Source organism: Thermobia domestica, chromosome 1, assembly GCF_964235325.1.
Source record: "Thermobia domestica chromosome 1, izTheDome1.hap1.1, whole genome shotgun sequence".
Classification (NCBI taxonomy): domain Eukaryota; kingdom Metazoa; phylum Arthropoda; class Insecta; order Zygentoma; family Lepismatidae; genus Thermobia; species Thermobia domestica.
In genome coordinates this window covers 322,589,845-322,613,530 of record NC_137454.1, presented here as the reverse complement: position 1 = coordinate 322,613,530, position 23,686 = coordinate 322,589,845, and the positions used below count along the sequence as shown (strand labels likewise).

At 35.9% G+C, this 23,686-nt stretch overlaps 1 protein-coding gene across 1 annotated transcript; it reads left to right on the top strand.

The window, feature by feature from the left end:
• The first annotated feature begins 948 nt into the window (after positions 1 to 948).
• On the top strand, positions 949 to 22,570 carry LOC145680846 (uncharacterized). The gene is made up of 5 exons (XM_081751962.1): positions 949 to 1,084; positions 13,196 to 13,414; positions 17,009 to 17,227; positions 17,972 to 18,194; positions 22,358 to 22,570. The coding sequence occupies exons 1-5, from the start codon at positions 949 to 951 to the stop codon at positions 22,407 to 22,409; spliced, it is 849 nt and encodes a 282-aa protein (XP_081608088.1). The 3' UTR covers positions 22,410 to 22,570.
• The last annotated feature ends 1,116 nt before the right edge of the window (positions 22,571 to 23,686 follow it).

Here is a 23,686-nt window from a genome sequence, read left to right as displayed (position 1 = left end):
TATATATATATATATATATATGAAGTGTGTGTGTGTGAATATACATATTTTCTGGTGATGGTATTGTAGTGTAACTGGTCAAAATGTCAACGTCTAAGGGAGCTTTCGTCGGTGGAAGTGTTGCTAGTGCAGACTTCGACAGGGAGTACGCGTGTTGCAATCAAAGATTCAAATCTGTAATTTCAGAAACTGCTGAACGTAAAGATTCCGTAATGTGTGACAAGTGTACCCGATGGTATCACTTCCGTTGCTTCGAAATCAGTCCGATAGTAGGTTTGAAATAATAAGTCAAGACTTTTACCGGTAGATGTGCTAGGGTTGCCAACTCCCAAATGAAAATGGGAAAAGCGAAAAATCTTTTGATAATGTTGGATTAGTTAAGTTAAAGTGAAATGAGTAACCAGATGTTCCAAAATCCTCTGTAGGTGCTTCGTCTCCTATCGGTGGATCATAGAATCCTATAGAAACACGTTTGTTTGAATTTTTTCAAAGCCTAAATGAATAATTGGAGAAACAACATGTTGAAGTTAATGGAAAATTGGACAAATAAAACGAAAAGCTCGATGGGCAGCACGACAAAATTTTAGTTTTAGCAGAGAAAATTGATGAAGTTAAATTAGAGGCACATAGAGAAGTAGTGGAAGGAGCGAATAAATTACGTGAACAAATCAATGTTGTAGCCGCGTCGCAGTTAGATCAAGATTCTCCACAGCAAAATGTCGAAAGCGATCTCTTGAAAGTAAATCAAAATGCAGAACAACTGCAGAATGAACTGGGAAAGCTACCGGAGATGGTGAATGTTAATAGAAAAGACATAGCTTCAATCAAGGACGGTTATGAAACTACTGCTACCATCTTAAACCGGTGTGGCGAACATAGAAGTTTGACGAAACGAGTCTCGGTCCTCCAGCAAAGACTCGAGCTTCGTTACGATCAACTCCGAAGGAAATGAACGAGGCTAGAGTTAAGTCGTTGACTTCGAAAGACGTAAGAAATGAGACTGAAGAGAGAGATGATGGTGTCGCTCCTACGAGAGTCTGTTTTACAGATGTCGGAATGGATAGGACATCTATTGAAAAAATAGGTAGGTCATTGTGGCCAGTCGATGTCACATTCAAATGGAATTTTATTTAGTGGCGTTACCACAGCAACTAATATTTCTTGTTTTACAAAACCTCTTCCTAATCTATCGTCGATGAGGTCTTTGTTTAATTTTGATACTCTTGCGAGTACCGTTGGAAGAACAGTACCCATTTTTGGTAACAATAGTTCCCCGGTATATACTATGTCTAATTGAAATCTAGGTCATTCAATTCGTAAGCATTCTTCGTTTAACCAGTCTAGTTGGCATAGTTCCCTTAGTAATGTAATAAATCCATTGAGACAGTGTTCAACACTCTTTTACAATGTATCCAACTTAAGTCTGACAATAATTCTGGTTGGTCTAGGTTTACTAGTCAACATTACAATTATGAATCTAAACCGATTCCATTAAAATATCTAAGTTATTTTCGTACATTTTAGGAGAGGTACAACCTGATGTATCCAGAGCCTTCCTTAGAAATTTTAAACGTTGTATAGATAGATATTCTGTCTCTGATTTGGAAAAGATTAGGGCTTTTCATAGTTTATCTGCGAGACGGAGCTAAAGTTTTGATTCAGTTCGTTTCTCATGAAATTCGGCCATTTGATGATTGCATCCGATTGTTAAAAAGTCAGTATTGTAATGAGAAAACAAAATTGATGCAAAAGAGATACCTTCAATCTTTAAAGTATAATAAAAGCAAGTATTCCTCATTGCTTGAATTCTCTTGCTTCTCAGTCGAGACGTATTATAAGATTACAAAAAATCCTAATTTCCAAGAACCTTCAGGTTTAATCTTGGGAAGTCTATCTTCTGATGATCTAAGATTGTTGTCTGTAAATCCAAGTCAGACCTTAGTTGATCTGATGATTCAAATTGGGAATTTGTCTTCGGTCACTGGTTCCCGTACCAAATTTAGGGCTCCTTCTAGGAAGAGATCGTTTGTTGGACAGGCGAATGTTATGCAATCTTCGAATCAAAATTTCAGTCAAGATAAAAAAGTTAACAGCAGTTGTCAGACTAAAAAGAGATACTCCGAGTATTCTCAGAATTCTAATAATAACTATAATAATTACAACTATAACCAAAATTCGTTTCGAGGAAATAATCGAAATCGACGCTTTCGAGGAAGACGAAATCTTTACCAAAATAGCGGAAATCGATATAACAATAATAATAATAACAATCAAGTGGGGGAAAAACAATGGTTCCAGACAAATGTCTAGTAACGATAGTCAAAAACCTATAAATTCAAAAAATATATAAATGGTTCAAAAAACATAACTCGAAGCTGTCAAAGAGAAAGGGGCAGGTGAGCTGCAAAAAACAAAACCCCTTACAAAACATTTGTACAGTAACTTCGTCAATTCCCTGTTTCTAAAAATATTTTTTTAAAATTCCATGTCAACTTTGTGGTAAAAAGTAACTATATCTGGTCCCCTTCTAAATACTATTTCTCCCTGTCACCTGTGATAAAAGGAAATATTGCTGGCGTAGAAATAAGATGAACGGTGGATTCTCAAGCAGAGTTAAATTTGATTGTCTGGGAAGTTTGGAAACGTCTACAACAAACTTTCCCCTCTGCTAAATTACATCCATACACTAAATTTACTTTGGAAGTTTTACTTTGAAAGCAAAAATTTCAAGTGCAAGGATTGCAAAAGTTAAATTTTCAAGATTATCTTCTCAGAACTCCCATCTTCGTAGTGAAGTATATACAAATCGACATTATTTTGGAATATCCGTTCCTAGATAAATTCAATGGTGTCATCGATCGAAGTAAAAATGAAGTTAGGCTTCAAACTTCTAAAACTAAAGTCTCCTCGCATACAATAAAACCTAGTTTTATTTGTCGAAATTTCATCTAATCGTATAAAAATTTCCACACCAAAACACTTTAGTTCTTTTAATTGTTCTTCCGGATATTATGAAATTGAGTTAAATCCTACGTCGTACTCGTATACTATGCAGGACATCAGTATGTCAAGTGAGTATTACCTATGTTTATAAGAAGTGCACCTTCAATTGTTTAAAATACTATGTATTCTTTCGTCGTTCAGACAACTAAATTCTTTACCACTATTAATTTAAATAACATTTTAATTTCCATCTTTTCTCTTAAAAACACTTCAATCATTTGGAGAAAACCTATGAAATATTTATTCCTGCAAATTTCTCGCTAAATTTTCGAAAATGCCAGTTTATTCAATCTAAAATAAATTTCTCAGGGCATATCATCAGTGAAAATAACATCCAAGTAGATCCCAGACATAAAAAAAACCTTTTCGTTGTTTTCCGGTCGCAGAAAGTAAATGTCAATTAAAAACATTCTTAGGTTTGGTAAATTAAAAAAATATATAGCAAACTTTTCAGCTCTAACGTCTCCTTTATATAACTTATTAAAGAAAGATAAAAAATTTGCTTCGACACGGATCTATTAGATCATTTCTACAAAGTTAGAAAGCTTGTTAGTCATCCTCCGGCTTTAAGTCAGCCTAACTTTTCCCTTCCCTTTAATATCTTCTCAAATGCAAGTGAAAATAATTTAGGACTGTTCCTCGCGCAGTATCCTAAATATAAATCATCGCCAGTGGTTATTGCTTATGCTAATAAAAGAGTCAAGCCTCATATGCTATCCTCATCTATTTTACAGCTCAAAGTACTTGTTATTCTTTTCCTCTGTGACCATTTCTCGCAATATATTTTACGACAACCGACGGTGGTGCATTGCAACAACGCAGCAGCTACGCATGCATTTACTATAAAAAGTTTAAACTCAAGTACCACTCTTATACTATTAAAACTTCAAAAATACAATCTACAATTTCAACACTTATCGTCGAAAAATAATTTCATTGCAGATGTACTCAGTGGATATCCTCCTCATCGTCCTGGGGATAGTAAGCATCTCTCAATCTATCTCTTGCCGAATCTTAATTTTTCCTTCCTAAATCGTACAAAATTTCCCCACGGTCAATCCAAGGATATGATTTGTCAAAAAATAAAAATATCTCGTCAATCCATCCGAGGTTTCAAAATTTCAAAAATATCAGTCTTTTGTATCGTAAGAATATTTAAACTAATCAATGTCTTAGTTGTGCCACAACGTCTTGTTGATGTACCGTCAAAGCCGTTCATTTACAAGATCATTTTGGCATATACAAATGTCTGTTTCTGTGTTACAAACTTTTCTATTGGCATAATCAGCAAAATTCTATTAAAATATGTAAAAAAAATGTATTCGTTGTGCTAAAACCAAATTCGCCAATCAAATTATCGCTAAGAAAACATTAAATAAAAGCGCAAGCGCCTCACAAAAAATTAAAAATCAATTTAATAGTAAATTTACCCTGTAGTAGTGGGTACTGTTATCTTCGGTCAATTATCAATATCTATTCCAGGTTTGTTGTCTACTTACCTCTGAACACTGCGCATACTAAAAAAATATCACTATCTTCAATAACAAATACTTTTATTCTTTTCCATACACTCAAATCATCATGTCTAATAAAGGTTCTCAGTTTACCTCACATCTTTAAAATCTTTCTGTCGTAAACATAATATCAAACATCAACAAACATCAAGTTATTCGCCAAATGCAAAACTGAAGTAACTAAAACATCCCACAAAAAAAGTCAATCGAATTCTTCCATTGGAGTGTAATCCTAAAAAGGGAAGTTGGAGTAAAGTCGTTTAAACGACTCAAAATCTTCCCAATCATTCTATTTGCAACAGTACTAAAAATACTCCGGCTAAGTTATTTCTCACACACTCAGCAACTAAAGCGTTTAAGCAACAGTTTCCTTAACCTCCAAAGTTACAAAAGAAACAAAATCAAAAAATATATAATAACTTAATAATACAACCCTAATAAAAAACTCAAAAAATAAAACAAAAGGAGTAAACTTACAAAAAAAGACTAGTAATGGTCAAAACTCATTAGCTTTCGTCTGCTGTTAAAAAAACCTCTAAGTACTTAAATTGTTTTATTAAATTACTGTTAAGTTATAAACTAAAGAATTATGCAGTATTGCATAGTTTGTCTGGTAAATCGGTAGGTACACAAAACTTCCAAAATTGAACGTATTTGATTGTTCTGCCAACAAACAAAAGGAATTGCTAGCACGGTATCCTAATCAAGATATAGTTTAAGTAATTTTGCTTTGTTAAGCATAGTATTCATTTTATAGTCTTCAGTCAATTGCTTTATGTAGTTAGTTAGGATCAAAAGTGTGTGTTTTATTTGTATCTTTTGTATTTCGAAATTTAGGTAGATGCTTAGAGAGTTCTTTTTCAATGCGTGGGGACAACTGTAACGTACCCTGTTCGTTACAGATTGTTTAATGTAAGCTCATCGTGAATTAATTTACCTATACTCCTTAATTCTATAATTAAACTATACTTTAATTACTTGTGTATATATGTTTTATGTTGATTGATAGTCTGTCGCAATAGCCGCGTTGCGTTGAGTGGATTTGCCAACTTTGCTCTTCTGCCTCTTTTTCTTCCATTCAAATTAATGAATATCATAGAATAAGAATTTGCAGGAGCAAGGGAAGGTGCTTCGTTATTTAACTTTATTATAATAAAATTAATGATAAAATACGCTCGTTTTAAACCTGCAAAACAAAAAAGTAAATAAAAAATTTTCTATTCTTTTTCTTTATTTGTTAGGGGCATCTAAACCTAATTGCACTTTTGCTAACGGACGCCTGTCCAGACAAAACAGTAAAATTATCCTGTTTACTGTTTAATATATGCAATGAGAAATGTAGTACAAGGTTTATCAGTGTTTATCTCAAACATTTACGTACCAAAGGATTGTCAAGCAATCAATTGTAGCAATAAAATTTAAAATTACAAATCCAGTGTTTCACGGAGTAACAATAAGTGGCTGAGAAATTAACTAATTAAGTTCCAATTACTTCATTATTTAAAACTATTCTTGTGGAACCTACATTCTATTCAAAAAAAATTGTGGCGGTAATTCTGTAAATGCTAACAAAGATTAATTAAAACAGTTTTAAGTAAGCATATAATAATTCAAACTGTAACTTATTTTTTTCCTTACATTTCGACATTCCCAAAATTTTTCTAATCTACTGTAATGTTCAGATTTGTCATAAAAGTGTAATACTAAATACTAAATCCATTGTTAATAAATTAGTGTTTTTAAAAATTGAAAAAAATAATTAAAAATTTAAAACCAATATCAATACAAGGTAATTAAATTTAATAATTAAAAGTCACAATGTTTTTTAAATATTTTATATCATATTATCTTTTACTCCTTCGTCCAAACTACATCCTCCTAAAGTACAATTCTTCTTCTGAAATTCCATTGCGCAAATCATCATCTTCTTGGCTTCTTTCGGAGTTACCAGGACTCCGAGTCGAAAGTTAAAAAGTTTAATTGAAACAAACTGATCGTTACGTAGTAGCAAATTATATTTTATTCTAAACTGTTGGTTAATACATGGATTCATAGATTGTAAAATTTACAGAAAAAAATCGGCAAGTGTTTAATTTGCCCACTTCATCTTGAGAACAGAACCCAACCAACCCCTGCGGGGCTTACAACCCGTTCCTGCTACTACTACTATTACTAGTCAGGACCGGATCTTCAATCCTGCGAACTACGCGTTCGCTGGAGGCGCCAGGTGAAGAGGGCGCCAAACTGGAAAAGGAATTATATTTTAAATGTGAATATTTATTAAAGAAAATGTTATGATAAACAATTTTCCAAATAGCTTCAAATAAATATTGTACAGACTGAGATACTTTTAAAATACATCAAAGGATGATAAAGTCGAAACTTTGCGTGATTGGCTGTAAAACGCCTTTACAATTAAAATGGACTCAAACACTTATGATGCCAATGCCACACTCATAAGTAATGCTAGTTTGAGGAAAACATCCCACGGCTCAAGAAGACTTTTATATTTCGGAAAATATTTTTAAGGAGGGTAAAAGGTAGATTTTACGAATATGAGATAAAATGTAGATACATTTAGCTGTTGAATAGATGTTAAGCACTACAGCACTACGACTAAAGGCTGTGGCATTATTTCCATAATCCACCATATGCACAAAATACAAATATAACAGACTGTTCATTCCTTTCCCAACAACCCTTCCGCGACCTTGCTAGAGAACATCATTCCCATATATGTTTTTGAAATTAGAATAGATCAACAAATAAAAGAAAGTAAACTCCAAGTCCCCGCATAGTGCTTCGATTCAATGACCACAGTTAGGCTTTTCTTGTCGATTGGTCCATGTATGAAATACTAAAAAAGGTAATATAAATGGAATTTTTGACATTTCTGATGGAAATTTTAACTAAAGTTCCTAATATCAGTTACTCACAATCGCTGCCTATTGATCAATGCTCACTTTGTTAATATATGTTAGTCCATTTGTCATTCAACATTTTCGTTTCTATGCTGAGTTGTTTCGTCTTTTTTAAAATTTATAATGATGTGTTTTCACTTTTCAATAATACTTTTGTTTCGTGTAATAATGACCAAAGATTTTTAAAAAGTGAGAATTTTACCAGAAACGAAAGCTACGAAACTTAAAACAAGATGAGAGGTAAGCAGAGTCCGTATAAAAATGTCTTTCGACTTCTGGACAAAATTTCGAAAGTGATAATCCTACAAATGTTGAGGTGGGGGAGCTGTCAATACCAGTTACTGTTAACTAAACATTTGCAAGTCGACAAACTTTTGAAACTGAAAGTTTAGTTCACTGGATTGCAATAATTTAATGGTTACTTCAAAATTAAATAGATACGGCCTCTTCAGTTACACGTCTGAGTTAAATTTAATGTATTTCAAAATTCGTTGGAATACAATAGTTTTCACGGAGGACATGCGTATATAACTCAAAGGGTAATTGTAATCGAAATCAAAAGGCTATTAGGATTATGAGTAACACTTTGTTTTTCTGAACTCTCACTGATAATCACAGCTGCGTATACATATGCTCGTTGTATTATATGTATTATAATAATCATTATCAATCCATTCTCTCGTACTAAATTTAGATGGAGCGATATTTTTAAACATTTGGTGATAGTCCTCATGCAAAGTAGTCTTATTAGTTAGTTGTATTCAGGGATGCACCGACGGAGGTGGTCCGAGAGTAGATCCTCCAGAACTTTTTTTTTTAGAAAAATAGCACAATTTCAGGGGGCAAGTATACAAAATTATTTGCATTTTGTAGGCTACATTCTTGGGTGCATCTTAGGAGAGCCACTGCTTGTGTTTACATTGTGTTAGTCATTCCTTGAATTCAAGTGTCTATCTTGGAAAGTGGCATGAAAGGACTGAATTAGTTTATAGGTCTAAGGGTCCCTGAAAAATTTTTGCCAAATTGAAAACCAGAATAGTGATTTTTTAACATGAACTTTTCAGTATAGAAGAAAAGCAGAAATTAAGCTAATTACTATAATTGTATCACTAGAAAATACTACTGTATGTAATTATGCTTTTAATAAAGCGTGTTAGCATCCCCTTGCAGAATGGCCGCCAAGGCCTGAATTTTTGCATGGCGGGCCAACGGCGACGTGCCACCATATGGAGGCTACAGGTCGGCATTAAGGAGGTAAACTGTAGGTGTGGCAGGCCCCTCTTGAGCCGACTCTGTTGGTGGCTGTTGGTAGGCAGCCGCTGGTTTGCCCCCGTCCTTTCTACCACCAGATCTGAAATTTGAATCGTTAACTTCGGCTTGGAGTTGGAAGCCAACTATGTACCACCCTTATAACAATTGTCAATTGTTAACTTCGGCTTCGAGTTGGAAACCATCTGTATCCCATCCGTTGTCAATTACTAACTTCGGTTAGAAAGATGCCACCAACTTTAACCGCATCCTTCCTTTCAATTGTTTTTCCCATAGTGCATCGAAGTGGCGGGTCAAGTACCAAGAGTCACAGTCAAGAATCGAGTGTTGTGTTATTTTTTCGCTTTATTTCAGCAACATGTGTAAACTTTTTGCTGTAGTAACTTTCGAAGATAATAGCGTAAGTACTGTTCCCAAGTGTTGGATTATAAATAACCATTGCAAATGGCCAATTCTGAAAAAAGACAAAACGAAGTTGAGCAAATTTGTTGTTTTACATACTCCGCCGGAGACTTCTTGGACAAACCATCAATGTCACGTATTATATTCAACAAGTAGGTGTATATATTTGTTCCTTGTTATTATTGGCGTGGCGGTTTATATTATTAGTATGGGATTCACACCCCGCTGTCCATTATAGATTAAGATATAATCTTAATATATTTGCATTTTGCAAGTTTTAGTCAATGGGAATATGTGTACACAATAGTAGATCATATCTTACTATTTGAATAAAGTTTATTTGTTAGTAGGGCCTACCTCCAAAACTGTATTTTGTAAGCGATGTTGCAGGGGTCAGATTAGGTGTAATTTAGAAAGAACGTAATAAGGATGACTAGAAATACAATGGCTATGATATTTAGTATCTCCCCCAATCTTGAACATATAAGATTTACAATGTGTTACTTACTTTACAAAATATAGCTGAGCTGAGCTGAGAAGCCCCCAGGGCCCTTGTCCTTCTACCTTTATCACAATTTAGACAAAAACAAGGTACTCGGAGATACTAAATGCCATCCAAATGCAGTTTTCTCTGGACAAGAAAGTCCTAATTACTTAACAATCTGACATACGTTAATAGTGTGCATGTTATTGTTCATTCTTCAGTAACTTATTTTGGCATTATGGTAGCAGACAGCTCTACCATACGTTAGGTTAGAATATTATTGAGATAGAATGAAGTAGAAGTAGTAGCAGGAGAAGAAGGTTCAGTTAGCCTAGGTTTGGGTAGGTTCTGTTCTGTTAAATAATCGCAGTTACTGAAAGTTCCTGTCATTTTTATACGCAATTTCCTTATTGGTATTCTGCTGCCTTCCGCCTCACTGGCAATGTTCTAGATTACTGGTCCCCCTTCCCTGGCCGAGTGAGAGTAATAAAGGAAGAAATAAACGTGCCCTGCGGGGCTCTAACCCGCCTTCACTTGCTAACGCTCGCTCGGCAATACTGTGTAAATTAAATGTATAAACTTTAGTACAGAAAGAAACCAACCCAGCTACTAACCTGCATGGGGCACCAGTAAACTAGAACCTTCCCCGCCTCACTAAATAGTTGCACCATAAAATATTTATTTTTCTCTGTATGTTCATTCCTAAAAAAGATATATTGACATATAAATTTTTAATTTGGTAGTGCCGTCTACTACTACTACTGCTATCAATACTACTTCTACTGCTACTATTGGTGCAATTAATTTCGAGAATAGAATACAACCCAGTCCAGCGGGGCTTTTAACCCGCCCTACTACTACTGCTTCTAATGTACGACCCAAAGTGAAGAGTTACTGAGCTCTCTGCTAAAGTTAAAACCTTATTTTACGTCTACAGATTACGGGAAGGTTCTAGAACCCTGATCCCAACATACAGGTTAATAGCCAGTTGGTTTTTTTTGTGTACCACAGCTCTATACTTAATTCTCACAGTATTGCCGAGCGAGCGATAGCGAGACAAGGCGTGTTAGAAGCCCCGCAGGGTACGTTGTTTTGTCAATATTAAATTACAACTCAATGGAGAGGGGGACCAGTTTTCCAGAACTCCACCTACCAAAGATAAAATGCTCCAATCTCCCCTGAAAAGTAGGGACTGTTTAGAGATAGTAGTAGCAAGAGTGATAGTAGTATTTGCAGTAGCAGCAATATTAGGTTAGTTTAGATCCAGTATTCAGTCGCTGATTCGGTCCCATTCGTTGTGGACAAACGCCGATGCGTGAGTTTTGTCGGGGTCCTCCCATTTACTTCCACTATTCATTAAACCATTCCGTATTTAGCACCGTCTCTTTTAGCCTCGGAGCATAAATCGTGGGACGTTAATATAAAATCTATTTCCTTCAGTTTTATGGGTAACTCTAGGTGGCACATGTAAGATCTCCAATGATAATTAACAAAATGTTGCTGAGCTAGCGAAGGAGGTTACAAGCTCCGCAGGGCTCGTTGTTTTCTACCTTTATCAAAGTTTACACAAAAAAAGGCATCCTTGACAGCCGAAGGGCTGGAGCTGAAGTCACTGAGTGATCCAAAGTAAATTTGTGCCGTTTTATGTTCCACCAGTGTGTCTTGTAGGCTAAATGGGACAGTTGATCATGATATAATTAGTGGAATGATAATGTTGAATCGAACATGAGGACCACAAAAACTATAATGTCTAAAGCCTATTTTGGTACCAATATTAAATTATGCAAATATGTGCATTGAATAAGGATTTTATAGATATGGTATTGAGTTTATCGTCCCATGGTTATGCCATGTTGGCTAAAGGAGACTTGGACCTACTGATTATAGAGGAATCCGAACCACTTTGTTTCGTTGAACCGTACCCTCACTGGGAATCGAACCCGGGACCACGCGTACCGAAGGCAAGCGTCCTAGCCACTAGACCAAGCGTGGGTCCAAGGATTTTATAGTTCGCACACAAAAAAGACCAACAATTTGTGAAAGACATGACGTACTGCTGACGTTATTGAAGGAAAGAGAGCTCAATCCTCTTGTACCTCCTGATGAGTGTCAAATAATTAAGGACCCCGCTTGGTCTGGTAGGTAGCACGCTTGCCTTAAGTGCGCGAGGTCCCAGATTCGATTTCCGAAAAAAGTGGTTCGAATTCCGTAACTTCCACGTCTTCCTAGCCGCCAAGGCATAACCATGGGATGTTAAACTGCAACAAGCAAATAATCCTTTGTAACAATGGCATCATTTAATCTACTGATAGCTCCTTTTTGTCGTGCTTTGCTACGTATAAACATAACTGCTTTACTGTGCTTTTTTCCAGCTGATAAATTATTTCACAAGTGAGATTAGCAATCTCAATTTTTTAAGTAGCAGAAGATTCTTTACACAATGGAGGTAGAACGGTTTTGAAATTAAAATACGTACAATGATGTATGTTTACAACCCTTAAGGAGTGACATTTAACGTACCGTATTTACTTGGATATAAGTGCCACATTTATTAAAGTCTTAAGCGTAAAATTCGTGACATGCACGTATAATCGCATAAAACGTTTTTTGGTATAAGTGGTAGGAATACCTGAACATGCTATTTAATTGTTACCTTTTTCTTAAGCTTATTATATTGTTGCTGTTGTTCTGCCTTTTTATTTTATATATATATATATATATACTATCCTTTGCTACTAACTGAAAAGACTCTACTAAAGTTCACACACAAGCAAAATCAACTTTTTTCCTTGAATGCGAAGATCTACAGCAGTGGCTAATCTAGCCCAGGGCCGGGGAGCCTAGGCTCCCTAAAGTTTTGATCATCAAAAATAATCGAAGCTATCAGTTATAAATCTTTTTTAAAATTAAAATGGTTTGCGTAAACTCAAGATATACTTATTATAACCTGCAATCTGGCTGCCCCTCCAAATTTTACCTTCTAGATCCGCCACTGATCTACAGGCCCCATTGTAAGGGAAGAGAAGATCAATGATCTTGTATCTCCTTAAGACAATGACAAGTGGCCAAACTTTGTAACGATGGCAACATTTGACTCATTTGCTACTCCACGCGTGGCCCTAATGCCCTTCTGATAGATTTACTACTGATAGGAATAGTTGGTTTAGTTTGTAATTCTAGCTTTACCTTGTTTAATTTAGTCTTGCCAAAAGGTGGCTAACTTTTTTTTTTTTTTTTTTTTTTTAGATAGTAAATAGCCTTTAACAACAATAGGCCTAACATTACAACAATTTGACAATGTAAATTCCTTTTATTGATTGCTTTTCAGTTCATTCATAACATTGCATGCAAGTTAAAGGTATTGCTTGAACCTACTAGTCATTGGTTTTGCAGCTGATGATAGTTGCTAGTTGTGTGAATTCTCTTTACTAATCTTATGAAGAATGCTTGTATTCATATAATATATATGAATTCTCAAAGCCGGCCACGTGCACTTACGTTTGAAGAGTGCTTATATTCGAGTAAATACGGTATCTTCTTTTCTCAGCGGTAGAGAAATGTACTTGCTTCTCACCTCACATTTTTTCTTGTTTATTTGAAAGATGATTATTTGAAAGCCAAAGAAAAAGAGAGACTTGCTGAAGATACTTCTGATATTGCAACAGTGGATGAAAGTAGTGTAAGAAAAGACACTTTTACGAAAAGAAGACGCCGTAGACCGGTACGCCGTTACGATAGCGATACTTCTATACCTGATGAAGATGAAAGTGAAGAGGAAATAGTTCCTCCATCGTCACTTCAGTTCAGTGAACATTACACATGTAAGTCCAACTTTAAATTTACATTGTAGATATGTGAAAAAAAGCCCTACATATTGACTTTTTCTTAGTGTACAGACTTTTTACCATAAAAATGAAATGTGTAGGTTAACGTCCCACACTTACGCAAGCAAAGTACCAAAGGAGATGGATGAAATAGCAAGTGAATGATGATGAAAGAAATGGTGGAATGAGAAAGTGGAAGGAATTGGGAAAACCCACAGGCATGATGATGTCCACCACGAACCCCTTTTTATCATAAGTCAGGCGTTTCGTTCGCAAAGGGGTGCTAATAATATTGGTGCAAAAATTAGCATAATTTTATAACTTTTAATTTCTTTTTTCAAAAGATTTACTCTAAGTAAAAGTGTTTAGAAAGGATGTTTAATTACTGGGTACAGGTTTACTTTAGGAGGGCGTGCCCTGGCTTTTAGGGATATAAATAGGGACTTGTGAACATACGACAGTGTGAAATGCGCTTTTATTCCGCGGAAATGCATTCGTAGAAAATTTTGTAAGCAGATTGATTAGTTTAAATGTTTGTAATATATGCGTAATTTGCATTTAGATAATACTATCTCACTCCATATTGATGCGCTTTTATTGGCTGCAGGGGATCTGTACAAAGACAAACGATATAGTTGAGGAGTTGTCGCCCCCTCCCAAGGCTTGCCCTAGTGGACCCAGCCCGAAAAAACCCGGTGGGTTTTTTCGGGTTGGACCCACCTGGGTTTTTGACCTATTTGTTAGTATATTATTGATACAACTAAGGTGATCACATTGTAAGTGATTTTTATCAGATTTTAGACTTTCCTTGGGCTAATTAGAAGCTTTCACGTTAAGGTATACAAGAACATTCAACATAAGACCTTTACAAACTTCTGAATTCACTAAATGAATTAAAAAAAAAAAAAACTTACCTTACCTTGAGATAGTTATAGAACAGATTTATGCTTATAGCCTATTTGAAGTAAAATAAGCAATTTTGTACTTTAGAAAATATTTCCGTGAATAGTATGCTCGTTGACTTGGCGACACCGAGGGACATTATCACTCATACGTTTGACGGGTTTAAGGTCATAGGTGCCGGTACTAATAGTACATATGTAATACATCAGTAAAACTATTAGTATTATTTCTTACCTTTGATGTAAAACACAAGGTTCTTCAACTAAAATTTGGTTTTCCAACAATAAATAGTTTAATTCAGTCATTTGTTGCTACTCTTCAAATAAGCATTCTGTAGAATCAACACCAGCAATAGCGTAAAAATTCTTGTCCAATTTAAGAAGCTTAATGCTCGGGGTTCCGAAGGCTATGTAACGCTTACTATTTCAAGTGCTGAGTTCAAATTTCCGTACTAATGAAAGTTTTGATGTACACGCCGTGAAAGAAGTGCTCCGGAAATTTTCGAATTAAACGCAGAAGGATCGGAAATGAATACTTCAACAATAAAACTATTTATTTTACGCGTAAGCCTGCCATACGTCCCGTAAAAAACGGGAGTGTTCCGTTTTTGGGCCCGAGTGTCCCGCGTCTCCGTAAATTTAGTCGGAACAGGGAAATGTCCCGTATTTTAACTCTGTTCCATCTCTGCTATCAATATCAGCTTATTCGAAAAGTAAAAACCAAAAATTCTTACATTGGCTGGGAATCATGTAATTAGTGAATGAACAGTACGCTGTTGCATGTAACAGTTTCGAGGAAGTTATAACACCACCCTGTTCGACTTGATAGCGAGCAAAATTTGCAATGCTACTTTTTCCATTGCACTTGATGGAAACTCGGATACTCCGGAACAAAGATGGCTTTGAGTGCTTCTACATTTACAAACATAGGGAAGATGACTAACTTTTCTTCAGCAACACATTAGATAAGTTAACAAGAATTATAATCTTTTTCAGAGGCTAGGGGGACAGAATTGTGCTTTGGCCTAGGTCTTAGAAAAATGTAAATCTGGTCCTCACAATTACACGTGACACAAGGAGAAAAATAAGCTTTTCATCAGATTAAATTGACGAACGTAATTTTGGCAGATACAGCCATGTAAATAAATATTGCTAAACGCGCGAAAAATATTGAAAATAGATTGTACCTCTGATTTAAATAATTTGCATATTGTTTTCCTGTAAAGCATTTTTATAGCACATCTTAAGTTTTTATTCATTTTCAGTCTATACAATTAATTGCATTTCAGTCTATACAATTAATTGCAGGGTACGAACAGAGAAAAGCAGCTGCTGCTTAGTGAACTTTCGCTTATTATATTATTGAAAAAACATTAAATTAAATTAAATCTTTTAGTTTTAGTCTCACGGCTATGTCTGCTATGCTCAAGGTGACGGTGATGATGAGAAATGAATGAAATGACAGAATGAAGAAAGTGGGAGGAAACGTGAGAATCTCGAGAAAACCCACGCACAAGGTGTTTGTCCACCACAAAGCTCACTTGGCGCGAGCTAGGATCGAACTAGGAACCCCATGCATTAGAGGTGAACGCTCTACCACCGAGGCACCGCGACCTATTATACTTTTGTTCATAACCAGACTGCAGTTCATTGCATTGTGTTGGAAAGTTGAGGAGGGGAAGGGGGTCTGGGGTGTCCCGTATCCTCATGGAGAAAATATGTCAGGTTTATTTATGCTAGAAGATGTTAATTTCATATAAGACATTTTAAAACATTTATTTATTTCATACAACATGAATTGTATCTTTGCTTTAAATTAATAGACATCTTTTGGTATTCATATTTGGCGAACGTCAGTCAGGCTTCTGGATGACTTGATCTACATTTGTTCGTTTGTGTACCAAGCTCCTTCATGGCTGTGCGGTTAGTGTACGCGTCTTCGGCGTGGGACCCGGGTTTGCTTCCCGGAGGAAGCTCATGTGATTCGGATTCCACGTTAATCAGTAGGTCCCGTCTCATATAGCCTCGCTGCTGAAAGGGACGTTAAACACAAAATCAACTCAACTCGTTTGTCTGCCTCTACCACACACACTACAGGGTACAACTTTTGGCCTTTCAAGTTAAAATTTTCAGAATACAAGCACGAAACACTCTAAATTTCCTGTATAGGTTTTGGCGGCATACCAATGTAAAATATCAAAATATTGAGATATTTCGAAAAAACCCGATTAAACCCGAAAAAACAATTAAACCCGAAAATACCTGAAAAACCCATATGGGCCCAGGTGGGTTGGGCTTTTTTTTTTAAAAAAACTGTTTTTTTTCAAATTCTGCCCCCTCCCCAAATAGCCAACTGATTTTAATCTGGCCATAACCAATTCTATCAGGTGACATTAAATAATCATAGAAGTGTTGCAGAGAGGTGCCTTACGTAAAGCATGTATTTTTAAGTGATGTAAAGATTTTTTGTGCGATGTGAGATCTATATGCAGATTTCACATATTTTATATGTTAATAGTCATATTAACTTAACAAAAATTACTTTCACACGATTTTTCTCCCACGACGTTGAAAAAAAAAATACTTTCACTCAATTTTTCTCTTACCACATTGTTTAGAATTTGTTCTGCCAATGTAGACTATTTGTAATGTAAATTTTCCATTATAATTTTTATTGTTTCCGTTACAGCTTTGTGTGAAGGCAATGCCAACGAAAGGCTTTCTAAAGAATTGTCTGATATTAGAAAAACACAGGATATCACGACTACGGAAGGCACTTGTATAACCAAAAAACACCCAGAACAGGCAGGTGTTAACAATGAAACCACACCTTGTGGATCTGGAGAGTATGAGAACTTAGATCAGATAATTATTCAGCCCTCAGTAGAATTCAGTGGACAGTGCGCACGTAAGTTCATATTTGAAATTTATCTTTTTCGTATAATACACATTTTTTTTTTTTATTTATCTAGTAAAATAAATATTTTACATGGAAACACGGCATTTGTCTTTTGATTATAAACTACCATTGCGCCAGATAAGTTCTATAAATCGTTATAAGCGCTATAAATAGTGAGGTTGTATTACCTCAGGTTAGGTTTCCCTAGATTGTTCATTACATTGCAAAACGGAAATATTTACCTCTGCTCTCCTTAATGAAATTTTCGAGTGCCGAGTGTATAAAGCCTTGATCTTCTAGTGTTTTTCAGGAATGAGATTCTGATTACCGGAATGTCCCGGTGTGTCAGAATGTTCATTCTCCTTTCTTAAATTAGCCAGACTAAAGGTTTTGGTAAATTAAAACTGAAATATGTTTATGGATTATGGTTTGGAAAGAAAATGAGTACGGAAGGAAAAGCCGCTTTTTCTGTCGAAAGGTTCAATGATATTTTTCCAACCACAGTACGAAAAGAATATAAATAAATGCCGCATTTCAAAGGATTTTTATTGGTACTTCAGCTTAGGAATATATCCTTCCGTCTCCTGATATTATGGAAAAGCTTTTTTTTTTATTTTATTTTATTTTATTTTATTTATCTTTTTTAAATGCACTTGATTCCCACCTCATTCATTTTCTTATTTCAATTACAGGAAGTTCTTTAAAGATATACAGTTAATTCTTACGTAATTGATTTTCTTGTTTCCATTATAGCTACGTATGTGACAGTGAACGTAAGCGAAAGACTTTCTGGAGAAACGTCTGATATAACAACACCGGAGGAGACTAGGAGTACGGAAGGCACATATATAGCCAAAAGACTCCCTAAACGGAGGAGTCCTAACAGTGATACTACGCCTTCTAGATCTGGAGAATATGAGAACGTAGATCAAATAATTCATCAGCATGTAGTTGAAATCCTATGGACATTGCAGCCGTAAGTTCAGTTTTTAAAATGTAACGTTTTCCTGCTATGCCCATGTTTGTTATTTATCTAGTATTATATATTTTTGGCACGGAAACAAGGTATTTCTGTGAAATCGTTGCATTTATCTTTCGGTAATAGACTATCACTGCTCATAAGCTCTATAAATCGTTACGAGCGCTATAAATAGGTTGTATTAGCTCAGGTTAGGATTCCCTAGTTTGTTCATTACATTGCAAAACGGAAATATTTACCTCTGCTGTCCGCAGTGAAATTTTCGGGCGCCGAGTGTATAAAGCCAGTGGCGGCGTAAGGTGAATTGGTACCCGGGGCCAGTTAAGTAGATGGGTCCCCTTATCGACTTATACACTGCTATTTTTCTTCCCGGGGCGGGGGCACCGCTCGCCCCGCCCTTACTCCACCACTATGTAAAGCCTTGATCTTTTAGTGTATTTCAGGATGAGATTCTGACCATGGGAATGTCTCAGTGTGCAGGGATTTTCCTACATCCCCTAACACCCCCCCCCAAAATTTTGATGGACCCCCCCCCCCCAAAGAAATTCACTCCACACACCTTTAACACCTCCCTAGTTTCAGATTGCAATCATTACTCAGAAAAAAAAATTGTCGAGCATCCTTGCGAGAACTACAGATTCATAACAACTATTTTAGAAAGGCCCTGTTTTGTTCACTGCAACTTTTTTTTAAGATTTGACATTTGCCACAGCCAATATCCGGATATTTTTTCGTTCAGTTTATCTCCGAAGGGTCAGCTAAAGATAGAAAAAATATGCGTCTTCCTGGTTCCTGGAAATAAACACACGGTAACCACTAGATTGTTGAAGAAGACAACATGTACCCATTCCGCGAGGGTTTCTCCCCTTTTCAACAAGGAAGCAAATAGAAACTGTTTCGGTGTAACACTATCAACTTTTATCAGAGAGTGAATATACTTCCGAGTGTGATTGTTTACAACTTTTTGCCGTAGGTTTTGGGAGTTATGAAGGAAATACACTGTAAAACTATTTTTCCAAGAAGAAGGAAAAGGTATGGTTATATTTCTACGACACATTTCATATATTATGTAAAAATCATGTGTATTTTTAAGAGAGGGTATGAAATTTAGTTTTCTATTAGTTTTCTAAATACCAATTCAAACATATTATTTCGATTTTTTCAAGTTGAAAATGGAAAAGATTGGAGAGCTTTTGTAAATAATAATAATTTTTATGGCATTTACGCATCTATTGCTCAAGCCGGGATTAGATAGGATGTAGCAATCGGCCAGGGCCTTTCCTATGGTCAGATTTTTCTGCAACTCCCCCAAACACGCCCTCGAACTTCAATGAACACCCCCCCAAAGAAATTCGCTTCACACACCCCCAGAAAAAAAATTAGAGAATCTCAGACTTAAAATCCCGGGGAAACCCCTGCCAGTGTATCATAATGTTCATGCTCCTTTCTTAAATTAGCCAGACCAAGGCTTTTTGTATATTAAAATTGATGTGTGTTTCTGAATTATGGTTTGGAAGGGAAGGGGGAGTACAGAGGGAAAGGCCGCTTTTTCTATCGAAAGATTCAATGATATTTTTCCAACCACAGTACGAAAAGAATATTGATAGATGCTGGGCCGTACCCACCATTTTTTGAGAGGGCCGCGGTGGCTCAGTGGTAGAGCGTTCACCTCTGGTGCTAGGGGTCTCGGGTTCAAACCCTGCTCCCGCCAAGTGAACTTTGTGGTGGACAAACACCGTGTGCGTGGGTTTTCTCGGGGTTCTCCCGTTTCCTCCCACTTTCTTCATTCCACCATTTCATTCATTACTCATTATCACCGTCTTCTTTAGCCTAACCGGCATAACCGTTGGACGTAAAACTCAAAATTTCATTTCATTTTTCATTTCACAATTTTTTGAAAGAAAAGGCCAGCGCCGTACTCAGTATATTATACTCTAGCATATATTACCCGCTTCGCTGGGTTGAAATGAAAATTTTAAATGCACAACTCCGTATTTCATGTGTTTAGTACCTGTGAAATATGCTGTTTTCGTTTTTAATGGCATCGATTTAAACAGCATCGGAAAGATCATTGATCATCTCGGCGACCCCAAAAATCATGGATTCGACACTAATATTGGTCATTGCCGGTCATTTATATGTATATTTCCCCCTCCCCCATGTGGGCCATGGCATCGAAAGTGTCACTGTTCATTCTCAGCGACCCCCCCCAAAATGTGGATTCAGCACTATACTAATATCGGCAATTTTCGATCATTTTTAAATTTCTTCCTCCCCCTTCCCAAAATTGTGAGGTTGAATTTGAATTTAAACGGGATCGAAAGTACCACTGTTCATCTAAGCGACTCTGAAAAATATAAATTCGACACTGATAGTGGCCATTATCGATCATTTTTATATATATCTCTTTCTCCTTCTCCCGCAAGTGGCGGAGCTGATTTTGCATTTAAACCGGATCGAAAATGTCACAGTTCATCAGAATAATCCAGAAAACTATGTATTAGACACTAATATTGGTCATTTTTGATTATTAGTATTATATATACCCCCCCCTCCTCCTCCTCCGTGCTGCGGCACACGGCATCAGAATTGTCACTGTTAATCTCAGCTTCTTCTAAAACTATTGATTCGACACTAATATTAGTCATTTTCGATCATTTTTAAATGTTTATTCCACTTCCCTCCATTGTACCCTCTCCCTCTCCAACTATTAAAGTTGAACTTAAATTGAAACAGTATCAGAAGTGTCACTGTTTGTCTCATCGATCACGAAAACTATGTATTCAACACTAATATCGGTCATTTTTGATCATTTTTGAATTTCTCTCCCCCTCCGCTACGTTGTTTCATCAAAGTGAATAGCCTAAAGTAATCTCCCCCTAAACTCATGTATGTTGAAATTTTGATTTAAATCGGTCGGGTGGTTCAAGAGTGATGAGGTCACAAAGGCAGTCATTTTAATTTTTTTTTACATATATCTTCCCCTCCCTCTCCCCTATGTTGCCTCGTCAAAGTGAAACGATAAAAAACTTCCAAATCCCGACCTTCATATATGTGAAAATTTGATCGAGATTTGGTTGGGTGGTTAAAAAGTTATTAGGTTTTACTATTTTTTATTTATACGTCCTCCTCCCCTTGGATGTACCGTTAAAGTGAAATTACAAAAATGTTTCCAGATCCAAACCTCATATATCTTGAAAATTTGATTGAGATCGGTCGGATAGTTCAAGAGTCATTAAGTTACAAAAATAATCACTTTCAGTCTTATATAAATTGATTTTTATATATCTCCCCCTCCTGCTCCACCCCCCCCCCACGTTGCTCCGTCAAATGTAAATTATATAAACGATCCCAGACCTGAACCTCATCTGTGTTGAAAATTTGATCAAGATCGGTCGAGTGATTCAGGAGTTAAGTTTTATTTATTTTTTTACATCCCCTCCCCTCAGTTCTACCATAAAAATGAATAGCCTAAAACCACCCCAGCCTTGAAACTCATCCATGTTACAAATTTGATCAAGATCGGTGGGGCAGTTCAGGAGATTTAGAGTCACAAACATAGTGATTTTTCAATTTTATCTATCTATCTATCTATCCATATATATATATATATATATATATATATATATATATATATATATATATATATATATACCATTCAAATTTAATAGGGCATCTTTTTGCTATTTACTTTCATGTAATATGGTTTCGCGTTGTATGAGTATATATAAAATATAATAGTTTAATACCGGTACTAAAAAGAATATGTTTAGTTTAGCTGATCGCTGGCCAGAACCAGAATCTCTGGCTAATATTGATAGTGACAGAAGGTTTTGTCTAACTTGTGTAAAGCGAAATTGTTAAGAGAAGTAAGAGAGAGAAAAGAAAACAGATCGCACCTATTTTCGGTTTTATAAACGTTCACCTCACATAGTAACATTCGCATTTCACTAGTTGGTGAGGGGGCATGACCCCTTGCCCCCCCTTAGATACGGCCCTGGATAGATGTGGCATTTGAAAGGATTTGTATTGGTATTTCACCCTAGGAAAATATCGTTCCGTTTTCTGATGTTATGGGAAAAGCACTTTTTTTTTTTCATTTTTCATTTTAAGAATTGCACTTAATTCCCACCTCATTCAGTGTCTTGTTTCCATTATAGCTACGTATGTGACAGCCAACGTAAGCGAAAGGCTTTCTGGAGAAACGTCTGATATTACACCAGAGGAGACTAGGAGTACGGAAGGCACATATATTGCCAAGAGACTCCCTAAACGGAGGAGACCTAACAGTGATGTCAAACCTTCTGGATCTGGAGAGTATGAGAACGTAAATGCAGTAATTCGCCAGTATGCAGTTGAATCCTGTGGACATTGCACACGTAAGTTTATATTTGAAATGTAAGGCAAGTATGCCTAATTTCACAATAAATTTCATATTTGCGTATATATTACCAAATATAAAATTGGAAAATAACAGCAGACTTGATTATTTTGGAGGTACATAGTAACCTGACTAGATACATGTGTTGTTTCTTTCTTGCTGCGGTTAGAAATTTAGTAATGTTCCGGCGAAGTACAAAATACAATTGGTCCCAATTTCGCGGTACTACCTATTTGTTTCTAATTTCACTATTCTATAGGCCTATTTGACATAAATGTTACAAAGTGATAAGATCTGAATTACAATGTGAACACACCGATATATATATATATTTTTTTTTTCATCATAGCTACATTTTGTTGATCATTATTATTATTAAATAAACACAACGTTAGTTATTTCATATAAATTATTATCCAAGCTAAACAACAAAAACTACGACTGAGAACAATGCAAAAGCATTACACATGATGGAATAGGGCCTAGCTGCAATATTAAGTAATAGAACACGAAGAGAATTGAGTTCTTCAGTAAGGCTATAAACAAATCAGGCTTAGGTGAACATGACAGATCAAGTAAAAGAGGATCAAATTTTCAAAGCACAAGAAAGCTAATCATGCGGAGAACTACTTTAATAACCTTTCCCATGTTCGTAATTCTTCACGTTATGTGGTACTGCGAAATTAGGCACACTTGCCCTAACTTGTTCAGAAAAAGAAAAGCTATATGTTTACCATCTCATAGTATTAAGAATTTTAGTATCGTTTATACTAACGAAGGAAAAGATTCTCATCTATATGTTGTATGTTATGGATCCAGGAAAAAATCTTTTAAAAATGTCAAGCCTTGTATATCTGCTCTGGTATATGGGATACATGGTACATTAGTCTTTACACCCATTGAAACAGACTAATGAACATCCTGTCGCTACAGCGCATGAATGTCTATGGCTGGCCGGATCTGGCTATCGCAAGGTTTCAAGTAACTACTCAAACCACGTGAGCTATATGTTGCGATTGCATTCGGCGACGTAAGATATATGCATTATTAATTGAAGTATTGGAATGCATATTAGATAATTTTATGTTCATTTAATGAGCATTTAGAT

What these genes read in the sequence shown, in the direction of transcription:
- LOC145680846 (XM_081751962.1), top strand. Translation starts at nt 949, where the DNA reads ATGAACGAGGCTAGAGTTAAGTCGTTGACTTCGAAAGACGTAAGAAAT. An exon ending in GTTCAGTGAACATTACACAT is followed by an intron (nt 13,415 to 17,008) that starts GTAAGTCCAACT and finishes TTTCCGTTACAG; the next exon opens with CTTTGTGTGAAGGCAATGCC. An exon ending in ATCCTATGGACATTGCAGCC is followed by an intron (nt 18,195 to 22,357) that starts GTAAGTTCAGTT and finishes TTTCCATTATAG; the next exon opens with CTACGTATGTGACAGCCAAC.